Source organism: Camponotus vicinus, unplaced genomic scaffold (genome assembly GCF_025532165.1).
Source record: "Camponotus vicinus isolate PSW18456_S1 unplaced genomic scaffold, iyCamVici1.0 SCAF_3, whole genome shotgun sequence".
Classification (NCBI taxonomy): Eukaryota; Metazoa; Arthropoda; class Insecta; order Hymenoptera; family Formicidae; genus Camponotus; species Camponotus vicinus.
This window is the reverse complement of record NW_028141967.1, coordinates 22,584,521-22,608,872: the sequence shown is the minus strand read 5'-3', so window position 1 is coordinate 22,608,872 and position 24,352 is coordinate 22,584,521. Positions and strand designations below refer to the sequence as shown.

The window sequence follows — 24,352 nt, the reverse complement described above, 5'->3', positions numbered from 1 at the left end:
AGAAAATTCAGAATCGAAGAAACATGCTTATTTTCAGGATAGATAAATAAATAGATTTATACATATATATATCTCAATATAAATTCAAATTCGGAATTAAAAATTGCCATATAAAATTATATTAACATTTTTTATGTTTATTAAGCAAGTTTTACCTCAAAAAATATGTTTATGTATGTGGTATTTTCTCAATCTTTTTATTATAATGTGAACTTTTACAGCACACATTATCCTTCTCATTTCGAAATTGATAATTTTCGACTCGCTCCCTTCCGATTTGCGAGTACAAAGTTCTTGACATGGTGTCGCGCGGTTGTCACTTTATATAACGAGTACCGATTAGCTCGTACCAGGCGGAGACGGTTTGTCATTGCACAAGAGAGAAAGAGAAAGAGAGGAAAGAGAGAGAGAGAGAGAAAGACAAACGATATCGTGGATATTCCGGAAAACGGAGAAACAAAGATAGAGCATATATAGGCAGACCGGTGTGCAGGAGAAGAAGGAACGAGGGAGGTCAGACGAAGGTGAGGAGAGACCGGGAACGAAAGAGATCGCGTTCGACTTTCGCTTTAGACCGGAGTGTGTCTTCAACCTGACGAGGGGAGCACGCTCGATTCGAAGCGGCGCGACCAACAGGATACACACAGCCGTGTCTGAATTGCACTTATGCTCGGGTAACCCGCGCTCGAGAGGCTAATACAAACACCGTGGAACGGTAACGAGTGGAGTGAATGTACACCAGCGCGACGCGGCGCATCCATTACTGCAAAGAAGCACGAAGAGGAAGAATGCCACAGGATAAAATCCTCTTTGAGAACTTTCTCGGTGCTTTTATTACATTTCTTCTTATTTACGTTTTAAGGAGAAATTATATTAATTATAATATATATCAAATATAGATCCTATATTATTTCCTTCAAATTAATTGTAAAAGCTATTCATAAAATGCACCTTTTCCCTTTTTAATTAAATCTAAATTGCCCTTTTGGATCTATATACATTCGCATTTAAATTTCCTTAAATTATTCTCTCTCATTTTAATTCCCTTCTCATTGAAATTCTTACTTTAATTTGAACGGGAATGTCGATATGTCTCGTTGATACGTCGAGGATGTCGCGGAGTTCAGGGACCGATATAAATGACACAACAATATGTTAGGTGGGATTAATTGTATCCGCGGCGCGGATTAAATTTACAGCAAACAAGTAATTGCTATTAATCGAGATGCGTCGAGAGATAAGGAGGTAATTTCTCGAGTTTAATGATCGTAAATTTGCAGGTTGCATCCGAGCTTGCCGAGCAACCCGAAATCAGTATTTAGGACTATGGCGCGCGCGAGGAAACTACTCTCACCGAAGCAATCTCTCCCTCGCACCTCACCGTCCTCATCTCGCGCATCATGAACTCGAAATAGTGGCTTTTAATACGATCATTTAACCGGTTCGTCGATTCATCAGCAAAGTTTTCATCTTCGACCTCACGATCGCGATGAACATAAATATCATATACGTTTCGACTCCATATTTTAATCTGGCGCAAATAACGATCCATACGATTTAAATCTCCAATATTTGAACTTTGGATTTTTTAAAGCAAATCTTTTATTACTTTAATAATATGAAATTAATTGTTCACAGAGATACATCGTCTTATTATCGTTGTGTATTACAAGGATATAAGACAATAAAAAGACTCGAAACTTCAATGCTCAGCGTCTAGCTAGAGAATAAAAGAACTAATCACATTGTGATTCGATCATAAAAGAAACAAGTATATGATTCATGCGTTATTGGTTTGTGTATACAATATTGTTTAATACATCATCCACGCTGCTATTCGCAGCGCGTGTAAATATTGCATGAAAATAAGGCGCTATTAATCAAAGAACGAGAACGATTTGATATTCATTGCTATAGCTTCGTAATACAATCAATTTCTATTGCGGTGTGTGCGATCAGATAGATGTAGGAAGTTCAAGTACTGGTATAGATGGATGGAAATCGAGGTCGACTAAGTACTGCTAAAGCAGACTATACAGGCAAGGAATACAATATTATTCGTCTAACCGATCAGTTCGTTCACAACAGTGGAAAAGTTTCTCGGTAGAACAGATTCGAAATTGGAAATTTATATGATTATGAAGCCTACCGCTCTCGATAGGGCATCTAACGAATCTCACGTTTGAACGGTGAAAGCGTACGATAACGCATAATTTTCCATCTTTTTTGCGTATTAATTTCATTCGCGGTTCAACCGACCACACATCCGGAATATTAGACGCGGTATAAAGGCTTGTAAGATTTTTCTTGTCGGACAAAATCGAACGAAACGTCGTCTACTTTCTTCCGCTTACGACTTGTAAAAGTATATTATCAGTTATAAATAAACAGGAAAAGGGGGAAGAGGTTTCACGAATTTTCTTATTTTTCGTATTTACGAAAATATCATCCGAGTACGTTTTAATAATCGATTCTGGAAGAGACGCGCTCGTTTACGTTCGCATTCTTCCGCCGATGTGAAAATATTCTCAAGCTGGCTGCAAGTCAACGATGCTTTTAGCTCTTTCCAGCCAGCCGCTCGACATTCTCTCTTTTGACATCGAAATAGACCACTCGACCGTGCTTGTACGCGCATCGGTACTCGCGAGAAACAATAATCGATTGAATTATGCATATAGACATAGCATGAGTTCTACTCTTTGAGCAGCGAATTTTTCTCTTCTCTCTACCATCAGAAAATTTTACAACTTTCTTTATACTTTCCTCAATTAATACATATATATATATACATGTGCATGACGATGAAGAAAATATACATATATAATTATCGCGTAGATGATGATCGCTTCGCGAAAAGCGATAAGATTATTTTCGAGTACGTTTCGCTATTAAAATGCGGCGCCTTTTTTTCACGCGATCCACTTGATTATGGACTATGAACGTATTCAGATGCGGCATCTGCGATCAGCACATTAACGAATGGATTATGCATGTCTATCTACGCTAAGTGCGCTCAGGGTATCCGGTGCGGTACAGCAAGTGTTCTACTTCAGAGAAATTATAATATAAAGATAGGCATATAAAAAAAAAATATATATATATTTTTTTACATATACATATATATTTTTTCTTATCTTTATATATGCGCACATATGTATACGTAACACGCGAAAAAGTTGTAAGATCCCGCGATTACTTCTGCGAGCCATTGTTCTCTTCGCCGTGGATTACCAGCGATATCGCTATCGCTTTTTCAGGAAGAGGACTGTGTGTCTCACTTTCTGCTCTATTATGCACTTCCTACCGACACATCGGCGCGGTTACGCGAATAAAGAGAGCGATTCCCATGGCGTTTAATATCTCTCTTGTTATTGCGCGCGGAAATTCTTTAAATATGCATAATGTCGTTTATATATGAGATGCACCAAGTAAAGCACCGTGCGCCCGAATAGAATTATGCGGCGTAAAGTTAAAAGGACGTGGCGTTTAATATCGAGATAACTTCTTTTTATGGCGATAGATAATCTCTCACGTATATGTGTGTGTGCATTTAGCCGAGAAAAAATTTTAAAATTAAATTTCGACACACAAATTTATGGATCTTTTTCAAATAATTTTATTAAAATTTAATTTTGTAATAATAATTTTGTAATAATAAATTTGTAGTAATTTTATTAAAATTTAATTTTGAAATAATTTGGAGAAATCCCCTTATTAAAAAATTAATTTATTCATTAATAATTATTTTTTATATTTATCCGATGTAGAAACTTGTTGATGATAACGCATTTGATATCTGTTCGCGATATTTCCAACACAGAATATTCGGTATGCCATCGATTCGGTTAGAAATTTTTTGATTCGATCGACAGAATGTTTGTTCTCTGACACATACGTATAAAATAATTCAATATTTCCAGCAATTCCAGAAATGCCTCTTCAACGTCACGGCTGTTCACGACTGTGACATCTGTGCAATCAAACGCTGATTTTTCGAAATTGCAAGGTTCCTCCTCCTTCTCCTCAGGCGCCTCGTTCCATTTGCCTTCTTCGCTCGCTACATTAAACTATACAATAATTATACGGCATATTACGATGCACATTGCATTCGAGGAGCAGGATAGGAGAAACGACCTTGCCTATGATAGTTATGGACTGACCTAGTCCGGGCGTACCATTCACCGCGATGCGATTACTTACTTAGTCGTGGCTGGAGGTGCGTTTTATGTTGCCGATCGCGGCTGCAAGTATCTCCTAAGAATCGTTCGACGACGCAGCTTTGCGTCGTCATAGATACTATATCGGGTATTTGCCGCTTGTTTTGCCGGTGCGATTTTCCCTCGAAATGAAAAGCGTCGCTCACAGCTTTCGAGTAATTACCGTTGCCGACACACCGTGTCTAATTCTCGGTAATTAAAATGACAATTGCACGCTTACGCGGGAACGAAGACAAAGTGTCAACAGCACGCACTACGCTAACTTCTAATTATATATCGCGCTCTCTGAGTAAACCAGCTCTTCCTGCCATAAACTAATTCGCGCAAATTTATGACGTGCAATAAAATATCTTCGATACGTCATCCTTGAAAACTATCCTGCGAATGTGTTTGACGTTTTAAATAATGTCTTCTACTTACATCGATTTGAATCGATAGAATTTGATAACATCTTGACAATACGAGTACATATATAAATGTATTATTTAATTATATAGATATTATATATTTATTATAATATATAATATGTTATATATTATATGATATAATATATTATATATTTAAATATATACATTTATATATTTTTAAATGTTGCGAGACTTTTGTGCTTGCAAAAAAAATTTCCATACGATCGCTGTCAATTTTACTTTCACTTCACATTTCACATTCACTCGCGCGTATCTAGGTATATATATGTGAACGCTAAAAAATATAAAAGAGTCTATACCTGTAATGAGCCCTCCTACAACACACGTTTAAGAAACAACACATTGCGTCCAACATTAACGATCGAAAAGTGTCAAATGTCCGCGAGAATTATACAGTATAATGATCACAGCGATACTTGTGAACGATAGCAACAATGGCAATCTTGCGAACCATTATCTTATCTCTCGTGAATTGTTATACTTATGATAGGATTATATACGTAAAAAGAAGACATGCCATGGAAACGATGAGCCGATGGAATCGATTTTTCGCTGATCATTTGTATGGATTCGATCGATATTAAAATATTAAATTGATAGAAATAATGTCATACTTAAATATAGATAGAATGACATAAATATATTAATATCTTATCATTGACGTCGCGTAATCTTAATCTTTCTTTGCACAGATTTATATGATAAAGGTGGAAATAAGATTAATCAACTAAACTATGAGCGTGAAACTTATTTACATATATTTATCTTCTTTCACGTTATATAATTATAATATTAATGCGTATACATATATTTTATACATTTATTTTTTTAATATATAAATTTTAATATTTCCGAAAGTCGAAATTAATGTAAAGTAAATTTATATATTGCTCGATGTTTTATGACACAGCCGACAGCGATAAGCATAATGTTTTTGCGTGTACATGTGACCAGTCAATTATACGCCCACTAGATTTCCTATTTTTCCTACTATGACGTAATTTGAACTGTTATCGAGCAAAAATTCCACGAAAATAAAACAACATAAATTTTTACCCCTCGGTCACCGATCTGTTATCGACCACGCTACGGCAATAATCAAGAACAATAATCTTCATGTACTACACGTATCATGCGTATCGTACCGTGACGATTCTGTGACGTATGACGACCACATGAGGGTGTACGCATATATATAGATAGAGCCGATAGAGCCCTTCGACACCGATCGATGTGAGAAAAAAAGTGGCGCGAAAAACTTCCCATAAAACCCTTGGACTCGGTTCTTCAATTCGCGCGCAAAAAAAAATAAAAAGGAAATAAAAGACATTATCGACGATATAGCGCAACGAGTACCAGCGACAATAAATTTTCTCGCCATGACGTGTACGTTTCATTTCGCTAGAGCGAAAGCCGGTGAATATTTTCCACGTTTCATTGTAGCCAGTCATTCGCATCTGCTTTTATATTTTCGAGAATTCCTCTCCCAGTCCCAAATTTAAAATTTCAGCGATCCGTGTGTCGCTCGTGAAATAGATATCTACGTCAGGGAGATTTTGCGTGTCGTGCAAACATAATAAACGACACGCGCGAGTCATCGTCGTTATCCGTGCGTGAGTCATTTCGATCGAAATTAGCAGAACGTGTGCACGGAATAGCACGCGAGACCGACGCGTTCCTATTAAAGAGGGCTGTTATTGCCGCCACCACCGCCAGAAGTAAATGCTGAATGATTCAGAAGGGTGCGGAAACATCGAAGGGTCGTGCGTGGGGTCGACGAAACAAACAGCACAAAATCAATAGCACAGTAACCGAAACAATGTCTGCTGCGAGTAGATGCATTAATTCCTATTGCGTTAATTCTCGAATTTCCATTAAATTTCGTTGATGGATCTTAATTCCATGAGATCCTCTTTTCCAGATCTACGAGAGATCTTTGATTCGAAAATAGATTGTCGAAATGTCACGGTCATTAAGATTAAATGCAAAACTCGCGTTCTATTTCAGGAAATCCGAAGCCATTCCAAGGGCAATTGACATTGGCCCTTTTTCACGACAATCCAATTGTTTTAGCCGTGCTAGAATTCGGAGAATTGGCACAGATTCAAGCTTCGCTCAGCGCGAATTCCGTACAAGTTCTCGAGGAGATATTTGTCGCCCAAAGATTTCATTAAAGCGAGCATCAAGACTTACTAACTTTGTAGTTGATTTATTTATTTCTTTTTTTGCCCAATATTTCCGGCAACGAAAATTTCGTTTATTTTACTCTTTCAGCAAAATTTTACGGATGTTTTACGGATGTTTACAGATATTGTGGAATAAAGGAAGCACGGCGGATACACTCGCTGTGCTTGAATAATACACGGTAAATGAATCGAAGCGGTAGAAACAAATTCACGGACAATTTGGCAATATGGCTGCAATACGGCGTGGTCTTGTGACCATTTGTGGTCGGTTCACGCTCGACCCACGTAGAGACTCGCCTTGAACGGCCATTCCCTTAATGCTAAGTTTACCCACGTGCGCGCCTAAGTACGTAGGCAGAAATATGTCGTTAAACCGTATTGTATAATTCCCGCCTTGAGATATACAATAGGTATGCATACTCGATCGTAATAAGCGAGCCCGAGAAGAAAAATGTATAATTAACGAGCCGGTCAATTTTAATCGAATGAAATATACGGTTTCTCGTGGAAACGCGTAGAAAGTACGGCTATCTCTTTGCGAGAGACGCCCACTTAAACAAACTGAAAGTCCCAATGTAAGTTTGCGCATGCAAAACCAGACAGTCAGCGCGATAATATTATTTCATTCGCATTTATATCGTAAATACATTCGTTATAATCATTCGTTAAAAAACCCCTGTCGCGAGCATCGCACTTGACGCTATCAATTTTTTCACAAATATGGCTTCTTATAAAAAAAGCAGCAAAAATTATAATTCTATCCAAAATATTTTATTTTGATGGAAAAATTGAAATAATTAGAAGCTATAATACGTGTATAAAAGAAGAAACTTGGCAATATTGCGAGCAAACGACTATCTATCAATTTTTCCACAATATAACTTTTTATAAAAAGTAGCATCAAAAAGATTATACAATTCTATCTAAAATATTTTATTTTGATGGAAAAATTGAAATAAGTAAAAGCTTGACAATATTGCGAGCAAACGACTATCTATCAATTTTTTCCACAATATAACTTTTTATAAAAAGTAGCATCAAAAAGATTATACAATTCTATCTAAAATATTTTATTTTGATGGAAAAATTGAAACAAATAAAACATGTGGTAAAAGAAAAAGCACTTTGTGATGCACGAAGGAAACATGAATAACCGAGTTCTCATCATAATTGTCTCTGGAGGAGAAGTAATAATACGACGTCTGAAAACTGCAAGATTGTCATTTACGAGAAATAAGGTCACCATGTTACAACAATAATTGCAACACGTGGTAGTAGTAGTAGTACAAAGTCGATTTACGTTGGTTTATCCAGCGATTGCACGATTCTTACACCGATTCAGCCGACTTTGCATTCCAACCGCAAGGTCGCACCACCATTCACAACTCTTGTCGTGACGTTACCGTGCAAATCTGCATCTCGTAGATGCACACCGTGCGCGTGGGCGACCGAGAGTGCACTCAGCCTGAACGGTATTTTATTTTCGCGGGTGCCGCGGCTATAAAGATTCAACGCTCGCAGACATCGTAAAGGCGCAAATGAATCGCTGGATAAGAACGATACGAAAAAAGGAACTAGAGATTAAGAAGGAGGCTCGTAAAAGGATCGGATATTAATGGAGGATCATCAACGTTATCCTTGAAACGAAAATTTACGAATATATATATATATTTACCTGGACATTATTACTCGGAGCAGCCGGAGCAACTTTCAACACCACCCTGTCGTCTATATGTCGGAGGGGCTTATGACGCACACGCGTCGTTGCACTTGGCACGCGTGCACACGCGCGCGATCAGCGCGCACGCAAACTCGCGTAACAAACACAATGTACTCGGCGCACGATCGAAAAATGAATTTCGCGTAGAGAAAAATGGGCAAAGAACACCGGGGAAGAAAGAGGACGTGGAGCGTGGGTGGGGGAGATGCGGGGGAGGAGGGCCGGCGCCGTTTTTCCGCGGTGCGCGTGAATGGGGAGAGTACGACGTGAATCGTTAGAGAACTACTGGCAGCATCGCGATATAAAGGGCGTCGGGACGCCCGCGTCCGCCGAGTCTGCGCCGTCACGACGAACGTCCCTTTGTCCCCACGAATCTCTCGCCCAGCTCCTCTCTCTCTCCCTCTCTTCCTCCTCTTTGTCGTACGCTCGCGCTCTTCCTCGCGTCGCGACGTCGCGTTCGTCGCTCCCTTACGTGAGAGAAAGAGCTACGCGTCCCCCCTTCCCGCCCTTCCGCGTGTGAGAGATCGAGATGAAAAACCGGTGCGTCTCCTCTCCGCGTCAGTTCCCCGGAAAAGTTCTCGAGCGCATTAATTGCCGACTAGACGATCCTATTCGAGGTAGAACGCGGCCAATCGTGGGAGCCGAGCGATAAAAGCGAGAGTTGAAGGGTTGAAAATTTCCATAAACTCGGATGCTACAGACACACGAGAATTGAACTGCGGCGATTGATGCGAAGCATACGATTTTGTCCATTTGCGGGAATCGAGAATTCAAGAGATTGCACCGCTTTCAGTAACTTTTGTGTACGTAAAAGACTTGTACACGCAATTATTTGAAATCGAATTTTCAATTTGCATTAATATAGTCATATATCGTATTAATAAAAAAGAGGGGGAAATCGTTGGCTGTATTATTTCTATACAATAAGAAAAAGAGATGGACAATACATGCCTGGCACTCGCGTGACCAAAGGCATTAAAGTACTCGCGTAATTATACGTCGCTGCAGAGAGGACACTCCACCCTTCTCACGACCTTTCCTCTCTTTCCCTCGCTTGTTTTCAACCCCGTGAAATTCTCAAAACCAAAAGCAACCGCCGTCACTTGCGTTGCAACTACAGTAATTTCTGCCCACGTCGAATGAAGGCAAATGAATCGTTAGATGCAGTTGTCGCTGCAAAGGTGAACCGAGGCAATTTTTGTGTTCAACGAAAAATAACGAGAATGCAGAATAAGACATCGAAGCGAAAAGAAAAGATTTAGGAAAAATAAAAAATGAAGAAATGTCTCAATAAATCGTAGATGAATTGAGTTGTCGCAAAATATTTTTGATTTATTTCGTGAATATAATAATGACTATTTCCTACTCTTTTAAGTAGTGATTAAATAGATATATTAAACGGCTATATTATTAATTTTTTTTTCCTCGCGCAAAGTTGCAACGCTATTGTTAGCGAGACAGGGCAATCACATAGGCAAGTATCGATTTTATAGCGTCAATGAAACTGCAAGAACTGTTCTATTCAGCAACTCTGTCACAGCGTATCTGCCGCAGATAGAAATCTTTCGACGCTTCAGTTCACGTATTGTATAAACGATACGCGAGTCCGCTTTTGCAGAATACACATATATATACATACATTGTAGACACTGCGTATGTCACGATATAAATCATCGAGACGCGTAATGCGATCGTGATGGCCGACGAGGAATTTGATGATTTATCACACTCGTGTCTTAGTTTCGCTATCGTTTCGGTTGTCAATAGCTCATGCCGAGTTTGAGAAGCTGATCGTAAACTATGGGATGTTCGGTAAAATAAGAAATGGAAAGGCGCGATTAATGCGCCGAAATAAAAAACCTTCCTCGTAAAAACCATCACGACGCGAATAGTTCCCAGGAGACGCTTCTCGGCTCTTTTCCCCCTCAAAAATACAAACGCATAGCGTGACCTTATTTTTCGGTTCACTTTTTAACGGAATCCTTCAAAAAGTAATCGCCAAGTTATCTAATGCGTGAAATCATCGAATAAAATTTTCATATGAAAGAAAAATTCTTTTATGTAGTTATAAATATACAGGATGTTTCTTAATAAGTGCGAAAAATTTTAGGAGAAAATTAAGGAGGGTTTTTCATATAAACATATACTCCTATATCTCTCCTTGTGGAGTTACACTCCTCTAAAAATGGGGGTAAAAATCAGGTTTTTATTTTTTTCCTCAAATTTGGAACAAGTTAAAGAAATGAAATTAGGTGGATATTTTCTAAAAAGGTTATTTATTAATATTTTTTTCAGCCTCCCGTATTGTTATAAGGGAATGAAACTAGCGACCCCCATTCAATTTTCTATTAGAACTTTTTAATGAAAAATTTTATATGGAAAAACCCCTTTAATTTTCGACAAAGAATCATCTCCTAAAATTTTTCATACTTATTAAGAAACACCCTGTATGTAATTTTCATTAGGGAATAGATATACATAACATACACGTTGCCTTATTTGACCGACTATTTACGGAACGCCCGATATAGTCAATACACGTGCCGTACGATTTCGTGCGCTCCATGTTGAGTGCGTTAGGAGCGAGACATAGAGTTTCCCTATAAGTGTTTATCAACCGGTCGTCGAAGTATCTATCACCGTACTCGGCTCGAAGCGTTCCAGATTCGCACGCGCGCCATATTCTACCCGACAAGCGAGCCAAAATATACTATGTACTCTCAATCAGTAATCGATAGTAGCCGCCCCGTTGCAATATTTCGGCCAAGAGACGAACGGTAGCTTTGAGAGACCGCGATCCATTTAGCCCGCAACACACCGGGCTGTTAACCCAGCCCTCTGTGCCCCACCTTGTGTGCGGCACGAATCCTGGTAGCACGGAATAAAAGTAACGCGGTTAAGCCCGCTCTGCTTCACTGTGATTCTCTTTGCACGCAAAGTATAAAGAATTTCTACCACGAAATCCCGGGCGCCTCACAATGGACGCAAAAGTCACTGGAGTAAGAAATGTTATTTCAACATTATATTATCTCGAATAATTATAAATATATAAGGAAAAAAGCATTTTCAGATAGCAAAATAAAAATATTGAAAAATTCTTTTCCAGTCTTATAAAATGTGTAAATTATATATGATATAAAATATGTAAATTATAATATATAATATAATATAATATTTATTAATTATAATATAAAATATGTAAATTATATTCTTATAAAATATGTAAATTTATCTAAAGCACTTTCAGATAGCAAAATAAAAATATTGAAAAATTACTCTTTTACATTCTTATAAAATATGTAAATTTGTCTATCAAAAAATATGTGTGTCATTGATTCTAGCGTAATGAATAAAAAAATAGTATATTGCGTATCTTTTTCCGCGAGGAAAACAAATCTCACAATCTGACTCTAAGAGTCTAATGTATCATGCAGACATCTGTATGTGATTTAATCGCAGAAAGGAGGGTCTTCCCAGCAACGTATATCGTGCTCCATTTCCATATTTAAATCATCGTCCATTTCAGACAGTCGTCGCCAAGGGACTCAAGACATTGTAGTCGGGAAATCATATAAAGCGGTCCATTTCTATCGATTGTCAGTCGCTATTTCCGCCCATGCAACATCGTACGATGATACGATGATATAACTCCAGCCGTCGCCTCGAGATTCCGAGATGCTTTGGGAAATGCATGGAAGAGCGAGGCGATGACATAAAAATTTTTTGCACGTATCAAATAACGCGGCGGTTCGTGCAATTTGCATTTTTGGTCCTTCAAACATCGATTCTCCCAGAGACCCGTTTCCGTTTATCGACCTTTCGGTAGAGACGTTTTCGATCGGTGCACGCGTGTTTTATCTATTCAGACCGCGGTCGAAAAAACCGCGCGTGCACACGCTACTCCTACTTCTAGTGTAAGACACAAAGAAAGCCCTCGGAGAGTTTAAAAGTAGTGGTGGACGGGAAGCTTTTTAGATTTAGACTCTCTAGTCCGTGTGGTCTACCGGCTAACTATAGAAGCGCATAAGTGAATCGGAGTCCATAGAAATCTCTCTCTTCATCTCTCTCTCCAGACTCCGACATTCGATCCGTTTAGATATAAATAGTAGAATCTCGAGCGCATGGAAAATTTTGCATGAAACGGGAGCAGATTTCCCTGGAACTTTCAATTCACGGCGGCACGTTTGTTTCTAAATACTAGGTGAGCGTCACTGAACAGCTACAAGGCGACGATTTTATGCACACATAGCTGATTGGGAGGATGCACGATATTGACAGTAGTAGCAGTGACGCTCCGTTGCTGCGAGTGACAACCTTGGCCGAAATGCCGAACCTGCTTTATCTGGTAATGCAATTTACCACGCCTACTGCTACCGCGCGCAAAGAATTTCCAATTTCTCGTTAAACAGATTTCTTTTTTTTTTTCGTTCAACCTCCCGTATTCGTGAACTGAATACGAACCACGTACGTAGCTTGTTTAGTCTACTTATGTACGTGTGTTTGCACGATTCATTCGGCAAATTCGGACAATCATTGTTAAAACGACAGAATCGGCAGAATATTAATTGACAGGATTGACAGAAGTTCCAAGGCTGCGAGAATTAAATTCCGAATGAAATTAAGTCTCTTTTTACGATAGGAATTAATTTTACGTACACACATTTTTTTTAGAACCGTCAAGAGGAGATTGTATCAATCCCAACAATCATTATTGGATGTCAATTACAATGAATTAATTGGACGTGGAAAAAACATTTGTTAGTCGTAAAATTAAAGGATTTTTAATACGAATCAAGAACAGCATATACTGTTATATTTGACGCTTTATAAATTCCGCGAATAACTGATTTCAATTAAGCAGAGTATAATAATAATCTTGTCGCATGCGGTAATGTGAGAGAAAAATAGAATTAAAAGTCCAAAGTTCTCTGCAGTGGTCCCCACGAGAAAATAAAAACTATTCATGTCGTTGTCAGAATGAGTAAGAAGGAAAAAGAAAGAGAGGAAGAAATGCAATCCTCTCATCAGACGATGACAACAAAAATATTTGCACATTTTCTCTCTCTCTCTCTCTATTTATCTACATGTGTGTATGTGTGTGTATATTTTTCCTACGCATATGCATCACGTTGATGATTAGTGATTTCGCGACTGTCGATGCTAACCGACACCAATTAGTCACGCAACAGGCGCAGCTAATCGTTTCATTGGAAGATCGAAATTGTACTTTGGAACCGCCGTGAAAGCCTTGCCTACATCCGATAAAGGCGATCAAGAGTCAATCGACGCTTAAATGTTACTCAATGGAGACAAAAAGAGCAAGAGCGGGGCAAAACAGCTCTCGTAGGATGCAATCAGCACCGTGCACGAGAAGAATCACATGACCTTAAGCGCAATCTTACGGTCATATATGTTGAACACTCTCAGAACGCCTAGTTAAATCGATCATGAACATAATTAAAATGATTTGAAATAATTACAGAGGTTAAAGTATTCACAATACTTGCATCAGCGATAATGTGCGTCGCTCGCAAACGAGTTATTTTCTCGTTTTCGAAAAATCTACGACCGCTCATGTAGGGGACACTGAAGCTAGACATATAGGAAAACTCTTGTCGCCGTTTAGTAAGCTCGAGTGTGAGCGTGTCATATGAGAGCCTTGTTTTTAACATGTTCGTACCAGATGTAGGAGAAGAGTCGGGAGCGTTGTTGGGACAGCGAACGTTCGCGGCCACTTCTTGGAAACATAAATCTCTTTTCGACCAAGTATTACGTCTTCCCATGTCGTGACCATGTCGATTCTTTCGCTATAGACAAGAAATCACTTGACGGATGCTTACCGCAAAAACCGTTCTAAAAGCATTTAGAAAACATTCTCGAGAAACTGCAAAGCATGTTTCTGTCGAAAAACAGATAAGTCACATTCGTGTATCTCTTTATTTGCGAGAGAGAGAGAGAGAGAGAGAGAGAGAGAGAGAGAAAGATAGAGGAAAAATAATTCTTCTGCGTTTAAATTGTTTTTGTTTTTTTTTTTCATTTTTGTATAATCTGAATAAAATTAATTAAACAATTTTAATTATAATTTGTTAACCTTTATAAATGTCTGCTATGACATCATACTCTTACAACAAAAATCGACGTGTTATTCCAAGGAAAAAATAATCTCTCTTATTCTATTATTTATTACACCTTATTTTTTTTCGCGAAAATGTAGCAAATTTACAAAAACTGCACCGTTTTTTGATGTTTTAACCTCGATGAATTTTAACTTTGATAAGAGAATTGACGTCAAAAGGGAAGAGTTGCTCGAGAAAAACTGTTTGCGCAGCTGATAAAATTAAAAACGAGACGCGAGAAATACAATGAGATGTGTTAGAAATTATCAAAAGTGATATCAATTATCGAAAAACATGGAGAAAAGAGAGAGAGAAATTTTGTTGAGAACGCATGAAAGTAAAGGTTTAAAATTCGTATGATACTTTCGACGTCAAGCGCAATAAATTGCTGGAAACAATAGGTATACCGGATGCATTCGTGAGAGCGAGCGCGCAAATCTGTGTCAAATATCGCCCAACCTCCAAATCGTATATACGAGGACAACCGCAATTATGTACGAGATATATTTGGCATGACCGGTCGACCTCGCAATAATGTTGCAATCGAACATTCGCGATTCCTTTTTACGGTAAAAATACCGTGCGACAAAAAGCTGCGCTTTTTACGAAAAAAAAGAAAGAAAGAAAAAAGAAATAATCTCTCGCTCCTCTCAGGTGGCCCGAAAAGCGCCGACACAATCCAGGAATAAATCAAGCGCGTCATTTGCGTCACACACGTGTTTGCTCGATTAGCATTTTGCGAGTAGCAGTAGTTTCGCGCACGTCTCGCGATATATACAATTGGGAGAGCGAGATAAAGAGCTCTCACGCACACGTGAAAAGTTTTCGAAGTTCGGGGGCAGGAAGGACCGGTTCTCTGCAACCCAGATGTATTAAATCACGAGCGTAAAAAGTTGGACGGATTCAAAGGGAAGAGATCTAGCAGGTCAATAGGATGTTTCAAGGTCACTGCTTTGGACAGTCACAAAGATCTTTTTTTTTTACCGTCACGATTACCAAGCATTTATATTTACGACGTCTGATTTTTCCTTTTTAAAATCCGTACAAGCTGATTCGTCAGCTGAGAGAGCATGTATCGCAACAGTAGTAAAAAAGAATATACATATGAAAAGTATTTAATATATATACATATTTTTTTTTTTCAAATGCATATTATAAATATTATATTTAATGCTCTTTTAAATATAATATTTATATAATATTTGCAAATATATTATGTAGTAAGTATATAATTTTAAAAAAAATTTTGTATATATTTTTAAATATATTATAAATATTATATTATAATTATATTAAATAATATTAAAGAATATAAAAATAATATCATGCATTTTTTTAAATGTTTTTTAAATATTATATAAATATACTATATGAATATATGCACACGAAATGTGTGTGCTGCGAAATATACGCGTACATTTTTCTAGCGCGCGGAAAAAATAAAAAAAAAAAATTTTTTTGTCGATATCAAACCAGGAAAAATATATAAAGGGAAAAATTATGTATCCGGGAACTGTCACGGCAAAGATTGATGATAGAAAAGCCACGAGGAATTACAAAGCATCCGATGTAATTGTTAATTATTATTACAGCAGATGCTAACGACACGTATCACGGTTATATCCTTCGTAGAGTCTATCTTGTGGGAACGTCTTACGCGTTGTGCGCTTACTCTCTTCCAGATGGACGATACGTGTGTGATTACTTTACCACGTCTCGTTGTGTCTACTCCCTATATACTCTCACGACAATGCATTAGGGGAATACACAACGCTTATGAGCGCGACCCGTACGCATTCGAATTATCCTTATTAAGATATAATACGATTTCCTAATGCGCGTTTAAATTAAACATGACATCTACAGAGCAGAGGAAATATATTCGTAAAACTTTGTTGAACAAAAAAAAATTGTTATTTTTAATTTTACAATACATACTCGAAAGATAGCATAATAATTTCTCTATTAATTCGCGATACTTGTGATTATTTATGCCAGGTGATTTCTGACGATACATTTTAAATTTCTTTTTTCTAACAATCGAAAATTTAAAATGAGAAACGAACCGTTGCAAATTAATTTAAATCGTTTAATCGACAGTTATTACTTCAATTTAATGTCTCGTTCAATCGACTGTTCAATCGTGTGTACACCAAATTTTCGTTTTTAGCGTTGCATCTGATTGCACAATATGCGAGGAGGAAACGAGATAAACTCTGTACGGAGCTAAATTATAATATATTCCGCGATATTTCGCATCCACATTGGATAAACGCGTATCGCATTATCGACTAGGCTGTTAGCGCAGTCTCTATCTGCAATTCGATGACACGGACACAACGCAAGGTATCCTCCCTCTCTGCCTCCCCCTCCCCCTTCCCCGTCTGTCATAGATTATCAATTTGTCTGTTGTACGCGCTTGCAACATTGATAGTGACGTACGCGTCGTCTGTTTCACATTCGCTTTAATAACACGCATTATCGACACGGTGTCGTACACGACAGCACATTAAACATCCACCAGGGATACGTCAATATATACAAACGACATATGAAATAAAACACGCGGCTAAGCTTAACGGGACAACTAATCATCGCGACTACTCGTCGACATGACGATTCTCATATAATATTCTTCATATAAAACAATGAACGAATGCGTCTTTCAAAATTATCAAGCACGTTTAACTTTTTTTTATAATACCCTTGGCATGTGTGTGTTGAAATAAATTTTTCCCCAACGGAATATTTTTGAGTAATTGAGAATTGAAAATGAGAGATAAACTAGAAACTTGATAAAAATGATAAAATTATATACTTCGATTAACGTCGAATAAACATTACTTCGATAACACTATAATTTAAAATTTATCTAGAGATATGCAATGTTAAAAAATTCGTATGGTGATAACCTTCCTCGACATTTCCGATAAAGAATCATCGCGGAATTAGCTATTAAGAGAAATGCGATATTGAACGCATTATAATCTCGTAATTAAAGCAACAATGAACAAGTGTTAATCCTTTATTTGGCAGAAACAGAAATTGAATTAAAGCTGAAACTTTTAATCGAAAGAAATGCGAGAAAGCTCTACAATTGCTAGAAATATATTAAAAGAAATATTTTCGACTTATTTTATTCTAACTATTTGGACCGATCCGTATTTTTGAATCGTCGAAAAAAATTGCCTGTGGTGGCTTACGATGCATGTGGTTCAATAACATCGATCAAAATTCGATTGATGGCCAGAAACAACACATTGCCGAATAGAAAGTCAATCTAACGAGGCACATATCGCGTTTCGTTGCGTACGCGAATTGCGTCCTTCGGTTCACGGATATCACGTCAACTCACTCGCATCATGATATAACTGTCAGAGAATTTGTATGAAAACGCGATCGCACGCTCGCTGTTGCAATATCAATCTCGCCGTGATTGATATTTGATGGCTTTTTCTGAGAACGGGGAGGGGGATGGAGGAGAGCAACGTGACATGTTTCGGACTCCCGGAAGGATGAACCATCCTCCTAATACAATTCACGTTAGACACCCTAACTAGGGTGGATCTACAGTGAAGATTGAGAAATAAACAACAAATGAAAGGCGATAAATACGAGAGCAAATCGCGGATAAGTCGGCGCAAATATTCGGAGAAAAAACGCGCGGGAAAAGGATGCGTGTGGATCCGCCCTTTCACGTCTGTCTTGCATCTCCTTCTTATGCTCGAGAAGCGCGAACTAAAAGGACGAAACGCTATGCTATAATTTTCGTTTAAACAAAAACAGATGTGAATTTCTATAAACTTAGCTATTTTTTTCACATTTTGATTTTCTTTTTTATCTCATTTTAAGTAACAAAGTTTAAAAGAACGTGGCTAAATGGGGACAAGTATCTTTTGTTAGCTTCAAGACCCGTACTTTTTTCTCTATCTGACTAAAAAGCCGCGCTACATTTATATTGTTCGAGTATAAAAGGCGTAGGTGTGCGTAAAATGCGATCGAGGATTAACGTAATCGTGAACGTGAAGAAAAAATATGGCCACTTTTGCTGGTAAATTAATTTCCCCGGGATCGAATCTATTTTTCTTCTCGCAGCTGCGAAATCGTGTCACATACGTTCGGAATAAGAAGAAAAAAAACCACAGACGCGTTGTGGAGGAAAAGAAAAAAAAAGAGCGGGGTGAAAAATTGTCACAAGATATGGAGAAGAAAAAAAGATCCGTACATCCGAGTGGATGATCGGAGAGATTTCAATCCCGAATCATCGAAATCTTCTCCCTTTCAAAATAAAGGCTCAAAGAAAGAAGGAACGAAGCAGACGCACGTACCTGTCATCGTGCAGACGCTTGAGGTCGGTCATCTCGCGCTCGAACTTGAATTTTGACACCTCGCAGAGCAGGGCGTCCCGTTCGCCGACGACCTCGGCGAGCTCGCGCTGCAGCCTTTCAATTTCGGCGTACTGGCGGCTGATGAGCTGATTCTTCTCCTCGAGGATGCCCTCGACGTCCGAGTCCAGGAGAGCGCCCGGCGGCGGCGCCGCCGCCTCGCTGTCGAGGATCGCGCTCATAACTATTTGTTTACTTTCACCGACCGCGGCCGCGCGCGCGCGCGCGTGTCCCTCGTACTCCCGTCGTATGTGACGCGAAAACGTTACGCTCGTGAGTTTCCACCCCACGTCCGGGGAACGTCGTCCGCTCGACCCTCGCGTAGTTTCACGCGAGAGGCGCGCGTCGTCGACTTACGACGCGCCGCGACGAGTCACGAGACACCATATTACGACAACGATCGTACGTATACGCGATCACGTCACTGTAACCCGCGAGACAGCGCCGACGAGGCACGCACGACGCGACAGCCCCTCATTGTACGTTCGCCATATTGCGAGACGAGCCGCGGCCGCGGATCCGCGTTTCCTAACGTCAGTTCGATTCCGCCGGTCCGTCGCGTCAGGCGTGACGCGCATGCGCGCGCCGTCGATCAGCTGTACGCGTGGCGCCATCGCGAGCTCCGCTCCGATACCCGCGTGCTCTCTCGATTTCGTTTATCGAATATCGATATTATCGATATTAACCGATAACAGTTTGACGGAAAATCATTTGCTCTTCTTCGAACGCAATGTTTACATTTATCCGTAATAACGATCGTCGAACGTAGATCTACTGGAATCCACGTATGCGACAAACATTAATGTTATCGCGATGACCATGAAAGTGATGGATGGTTGGGAAAGGAGGAGGGGAAAAGGCGTGTGCCTCTCAAAGGCCGACGGTAACCTTACGCAGCTTACGCTTTCATTGCGGTATGGAAACGTGATCGCGAGATGTAAAGGACGCGTATGTATGAATGAATATTGTCTGTAATAAACACACGAAGAAAAATTCAAACGTTTCGATTTGTGAACAAAGATATTCGTTTTATTCTTCTCGACAAAATTGCGGAAATATCGCTAGCATCCTTTTCCACGGGTATAATTTTAATTAAACAATTTCGAGTATTCTCGGGGGAGGGGAAAAAGAAAATACGCATCGAATCTCTGAGAACGCAAAATTCTAAAAATACGTTTCGCCGTTTTTACAAAGACACAAGGTTGTATAATAATCCCACCAGCGTACCATAGTGTTCGTCTTTACGTTATGTGCAAAGAGACTTAAATGTGATGCATGCTTTTGTATGACACGCGACAGTGCATCGACAGGTTATATACATTTTTCTTTATTCGCGTGAATAATTTATTATTTCTTGTTATTGTTCTTTCGGTTTCTCATGATTAATAAAGAATATCATTACAAAATTCGCAGACTCGGTACATTCTAAAGAGAAAATTTCGATTATTATCCAGTTTTTCATGCATTTTTTCGTTGCATTAAATTAAAGAACGTTAAATTAAAGAGAATTAATAAGAGAATTTATGAAATATTTGGAATCTCTTTCACTAGTTGAATAACAAATTTCACACACATACACATACATATTATTTTGAAAGATTTGCATTGTTTATGTTAATCGTTACGTAATTGTTGAATAATTTATAAATCATAAATGTAAAGTCATATATATGTCTAATAGAAAACATTTTAAAAAAAAAATTTAATGTAACGATAAAATATATACAAACAAAATTATTAATATATTTACTAAAATAATATTCCATTATGTACATATATATTAGAAGATTGTGTCATCAACATTTGAAGATGTATTGTGGCGAGAAGAATTTAATGTATGTCAATTTGCAATGTCATGTATACAAACTCTGTATTTACAATGTGTGTATACCTTAAATTTAGTGTTTGTGTCATGTCTCTGCCATGTAAGATACTGGCTAATGGATAACTAATTCTTCGTGAGTTTGATTGTAACAGTTGCAAGAAGTTAGTGCCTCCTTGAGAAGATTTCTCAAACAACATTTCTACAGCAAGTTGGAGAACGCAGTTAGCTGCGAAAAATCATGACTGATATTAATATAGATACTTTAGAAAACCTTATTACATATTTTGCAAAAAACACCTATAAGACCAAGGCTACAGATGTTAGAGTAATTGTTCTATAAATATATTCTACAATTGTACATTCCAATGCTATTAAACTTTTTGTAAAATTAATGATATATATTTTTACAGACTCAAGAAATTATGCAAAGATGTATGTTGCTTGCATCTTTTGATTATGAATATTACATAATTGATAACAGTGAAGGCAATCTCTGTGGACATTATCCTGGATATCTTATAATATTGGAGCATGATAAAATTCGAAGTTCAAAAAAATGTGATTCATCACTGCCAGCGCCACAAGTACGAGAAATACCTGAATTTATACAGTTAAAGAATAATCTCAAGAGATTGATGAGAAAGTCAAGATTTGCCAGATGTCGTTCAAGATTTCCAGCACCAGTGATACTTTATAAGGGTAGGCATGTATGCAGATCCGCAACGTTAGCCAGTAGCCCAGAAATGCTTGGTAGAGCTGGATTAGATTTCTTATCCAGTCTAGCTGGCAATAGTATCAGTTCTACATCGCCAATTCCATTGGAAGACGAAAGCTTAACACAAGTTGCAGAAGAAGTCATGGAAGAATCGAGGCTTATTGACATGAAAAATAAATTTAGGTCTTATGATATAGAACTCCTGAAGACTCTTAATGTAGGAACCATCATTGATTTCATGGTTGAAAAGAAGAAGGTCAAATATGGAGTGACGTAAGGATGCTATTAATATTTTTTTTTGTTTTTGTAGAATAATTCTAAAAGTCTTTGTAATTTTCAAACAACAAATGTTTGAAAGGAAAAGAAAAACTGGAATTATCTAATTATTATATTTTTCTTCAATAAATGCAAAAAATTAGTAATATAACTATTAGTTTGAAAGAAATATAAATTTTATAATAATACTATACTAAAAGTATATAGAAGAAAAAAAAGACGGCTCAAAATTAAGACTATTTCAATAAATAATTAAAAGATGGATAATGTAAATAAAGATTATACTTTGTAATAATATGTTTAGGATGAAACATTATAGTTTTGAGGAGGGAATTGTATACACATTAGACAATAACTATTCCAATAAAGAAGATTATCATCTTTGCAAACACAGTAAAGTTCCATAATAATAGTTGTTAGCCTGAGCAGTCTGTTTTATTCTATGAATCCACTTTTAGAGGCCCTTAAACAGAGCTCTTTTGTTCGATACTCAGCGTAACTTCATCGGAGAAGGTAGACCAGGAGAGAAGATACGACGAGTTTAACCTCATTTCACTGCCATATCCTGGATGTGAATTCTTCAAGGAGTTTAGAGATCAAGATTATCGATCAAAGGGCTTGGTATTTGACTGGTGTCAGCATTACGTGGACGCGCCAATCTATGTACCTGATGACTCCTCCTCCAGTCAATTACGAATTAACTGGGATAGATATACAGAATGGGATCTAGTCAAATTAACACAGAATTATTTAAAATTAATATTAAGATATTTGAGCGATAGTAATAATGGAATATTAATTCACTGCATCTCAGGTACAGACATAAAATATACAATATATTTTATATATATTCTTCTATTAAAATTTATAAAAAAAATATTTTCTAATGAAATTAATATTTTATTTACAGGTTGGGATCGTACACCGTTATTTATTTCATTATTGAGAATTAGTCTATGGGCCGATGGTGTAATTCATAAGACATTAAATTCGTATCAATTACTTTATTATACTATCGCCTATGATTGGCTGCTTTTTGGACACGATTTAGCAGATCGACTAAATAAAGGAGAAGAAATATTCTTTTTTTGCTTTGATTTCTTAAAATATATTGAAACTGAACACTTCAGTATACATAAACGTTACGAGAGAATGCCGAGACTTAGCGACTCGCAACCAGAAACTTTCACGATAAATGGCGAATCGTTTGAACTTATTTCAGCTCCTAATTTCAGTTCATCTAGTTCTATTGAACAAAACAGTGAAGATGGTGAAGCAACAACTGTATTTTTCGATAATTCGGATAGTCAAGATGATTCTCGAAATAATGTGTAATTATTTTAATTATTTTTTTTTAGGCATCATTGCCAAATATTAAAATATTATATAACATTTGTTATAAATATCATCTAATATTCTGATCAAACTTATATATATATCTACATTTATTATAGGACTATTGCATCTGGGATACTTAATGTGTCTCCAAATAAAGAAGATGGTATCGCTCAAGGGTTCTCGCGTTTATCTTTGTCCACAAATCGTACATCTCCGATTGGGGTTCCTATACCGCATAATACTCGACGGATACGACAACGAAACGATTCAACATCTTCAGGCGACTCGTGGCAACTGGTAACAGGGACAGGTAGTCTGTGTGGTTCTACTAATGCTGCTTGTATGGACAATGTATTAATTCCTGGTTTAGATTGTAAGCCTTCATGTGCAGCTTGCACAACTCCACGTACATTACAAGGAAATGTAAACACAAATGATGACGAAGTTACTGCTTATGTATCATCCATACAGTGAGTTTTCAGTATAAGTTTTTCGAGTATTAATTTAATTTTTTTTTTAAATGTGTGATTACATTTTAAAATGTTTTATTTTAGACGTAAAGAGCGATTACGTTGTCTCAGAAATATATTTTGTAAAGCCTACGGACCTCATGGATTTCGATTAAAGGACGAGGCAAGTGGCATTAGTCAATATCTTGGAAATATTGTTGGAATGACTTCGATTCCACGCACATCTCATAATTAGTGACTAAAATATTGTTATTGATGCTTTCTAAGAATATGAATTTACGTCGATTTTCTTTATTCTAAAATTACATCAAAGAAATCCGAGTATTTTGAAGATTTTCCTTCAATCTGCTTATTCTATACATATATATATATATATATATATATACCAGCTGATATTCTTACATATATATATATATATATATATATATATATATATATATATACACCAGCTGATATTCTTACGTATATATATATATATATATATATAATGTATCAGCATGACCATATTAGCTTAAAAAAAATGAAAACAATATAATTATATATTAATAATATATTTATAATTTTATATATATACATATATATATATATATATATATATATATATATATATATATATATATAAAATTATAAATATATTATTAATATATTATATAATTATATTGTTTTCATTTTTTTT

General features: G+C 37.3%; 2 protein-coding genes across 13 annotated transcripts in view; one reads left to right on the top strand and one right to left on the bottom strand.

The window, feature by feature from the left end:
* Siz (Brefeldin-resistant Arf-GEF family protein schizo) overlaps positions 1-19,553 on the bottom strand; it is a 40,928-nt gene extending 21,375 nt beyond the window's left edge. The window contains exon 1 of one of the 4 annotated variants that reach the window (XM_083094480.1): positions 18,996-19,553. In XM_083094480.1, coding sequence (XP_082950606.1) covers positions 18,996-19,234 — 239 coding nt within the window. In that variant the 5' untranslated portion in view covers positions 19,235-19,553. Of the gene's footprint in view, positions 1-8,506; positions 8,792-18,995 lie in introns of those variants that run through there. The other 3 variants (XM_083094473.1, XM_083094479.1, XM_083094483.1) reach the window with 3 other exon arrangements.
* A 197-nt stretch (positions 19,554-19,750) lies between these two features.
* Positions 19,751-24,096, top strand: Edtp (Egg-derived tyrosine phosphatase). 9 transcript variants are annotated; one of them, XM_083094510.1, is made up of 8 exons: positions 19,751-20,362; positions 20,837-21,202; positions 21,288-21,865; positions 22,363-22,682; positions 22,779-23,199; positions 23,323-23,516; positions 23,577-23,676; positions 23,761-24,096. In XM_083094510.1, exons 2-8 carry the CDS (start codon positions 21,116-21,118, stop codon positions 23,909-23,911), a joined length of 1,851 nt encoding a protein of 616 aa, XP_082950636.1. In that variant the 5' UTR covers positions 19,751-20,362; positions 20,837-21,115; the 3' UTR covers positions 23,912-24,096. The 9 variants fall into 9 exon arrangements, with proteins under 9 accessions (XP_082950636.1, XP_082950634.1, XP_082950630.1 ...); XM_083094508.1 differs by having other exon boundaries at positions 19,753-20,000; positions 20,837-20,887; positions 21,030-21,202; positions 23,323-23,676; positions 23,761-24,094; XM_083094504.1 differs by having other exon boundaries at positions 19,753-20,362; positions 20,837-20,887; positions 21,030-21,202; positions 23,323-23,676; positions 23,761-24,094.
* The last annotated feature ends 256 nt before the right edge of the window (positions 24,097-24,352 follow it).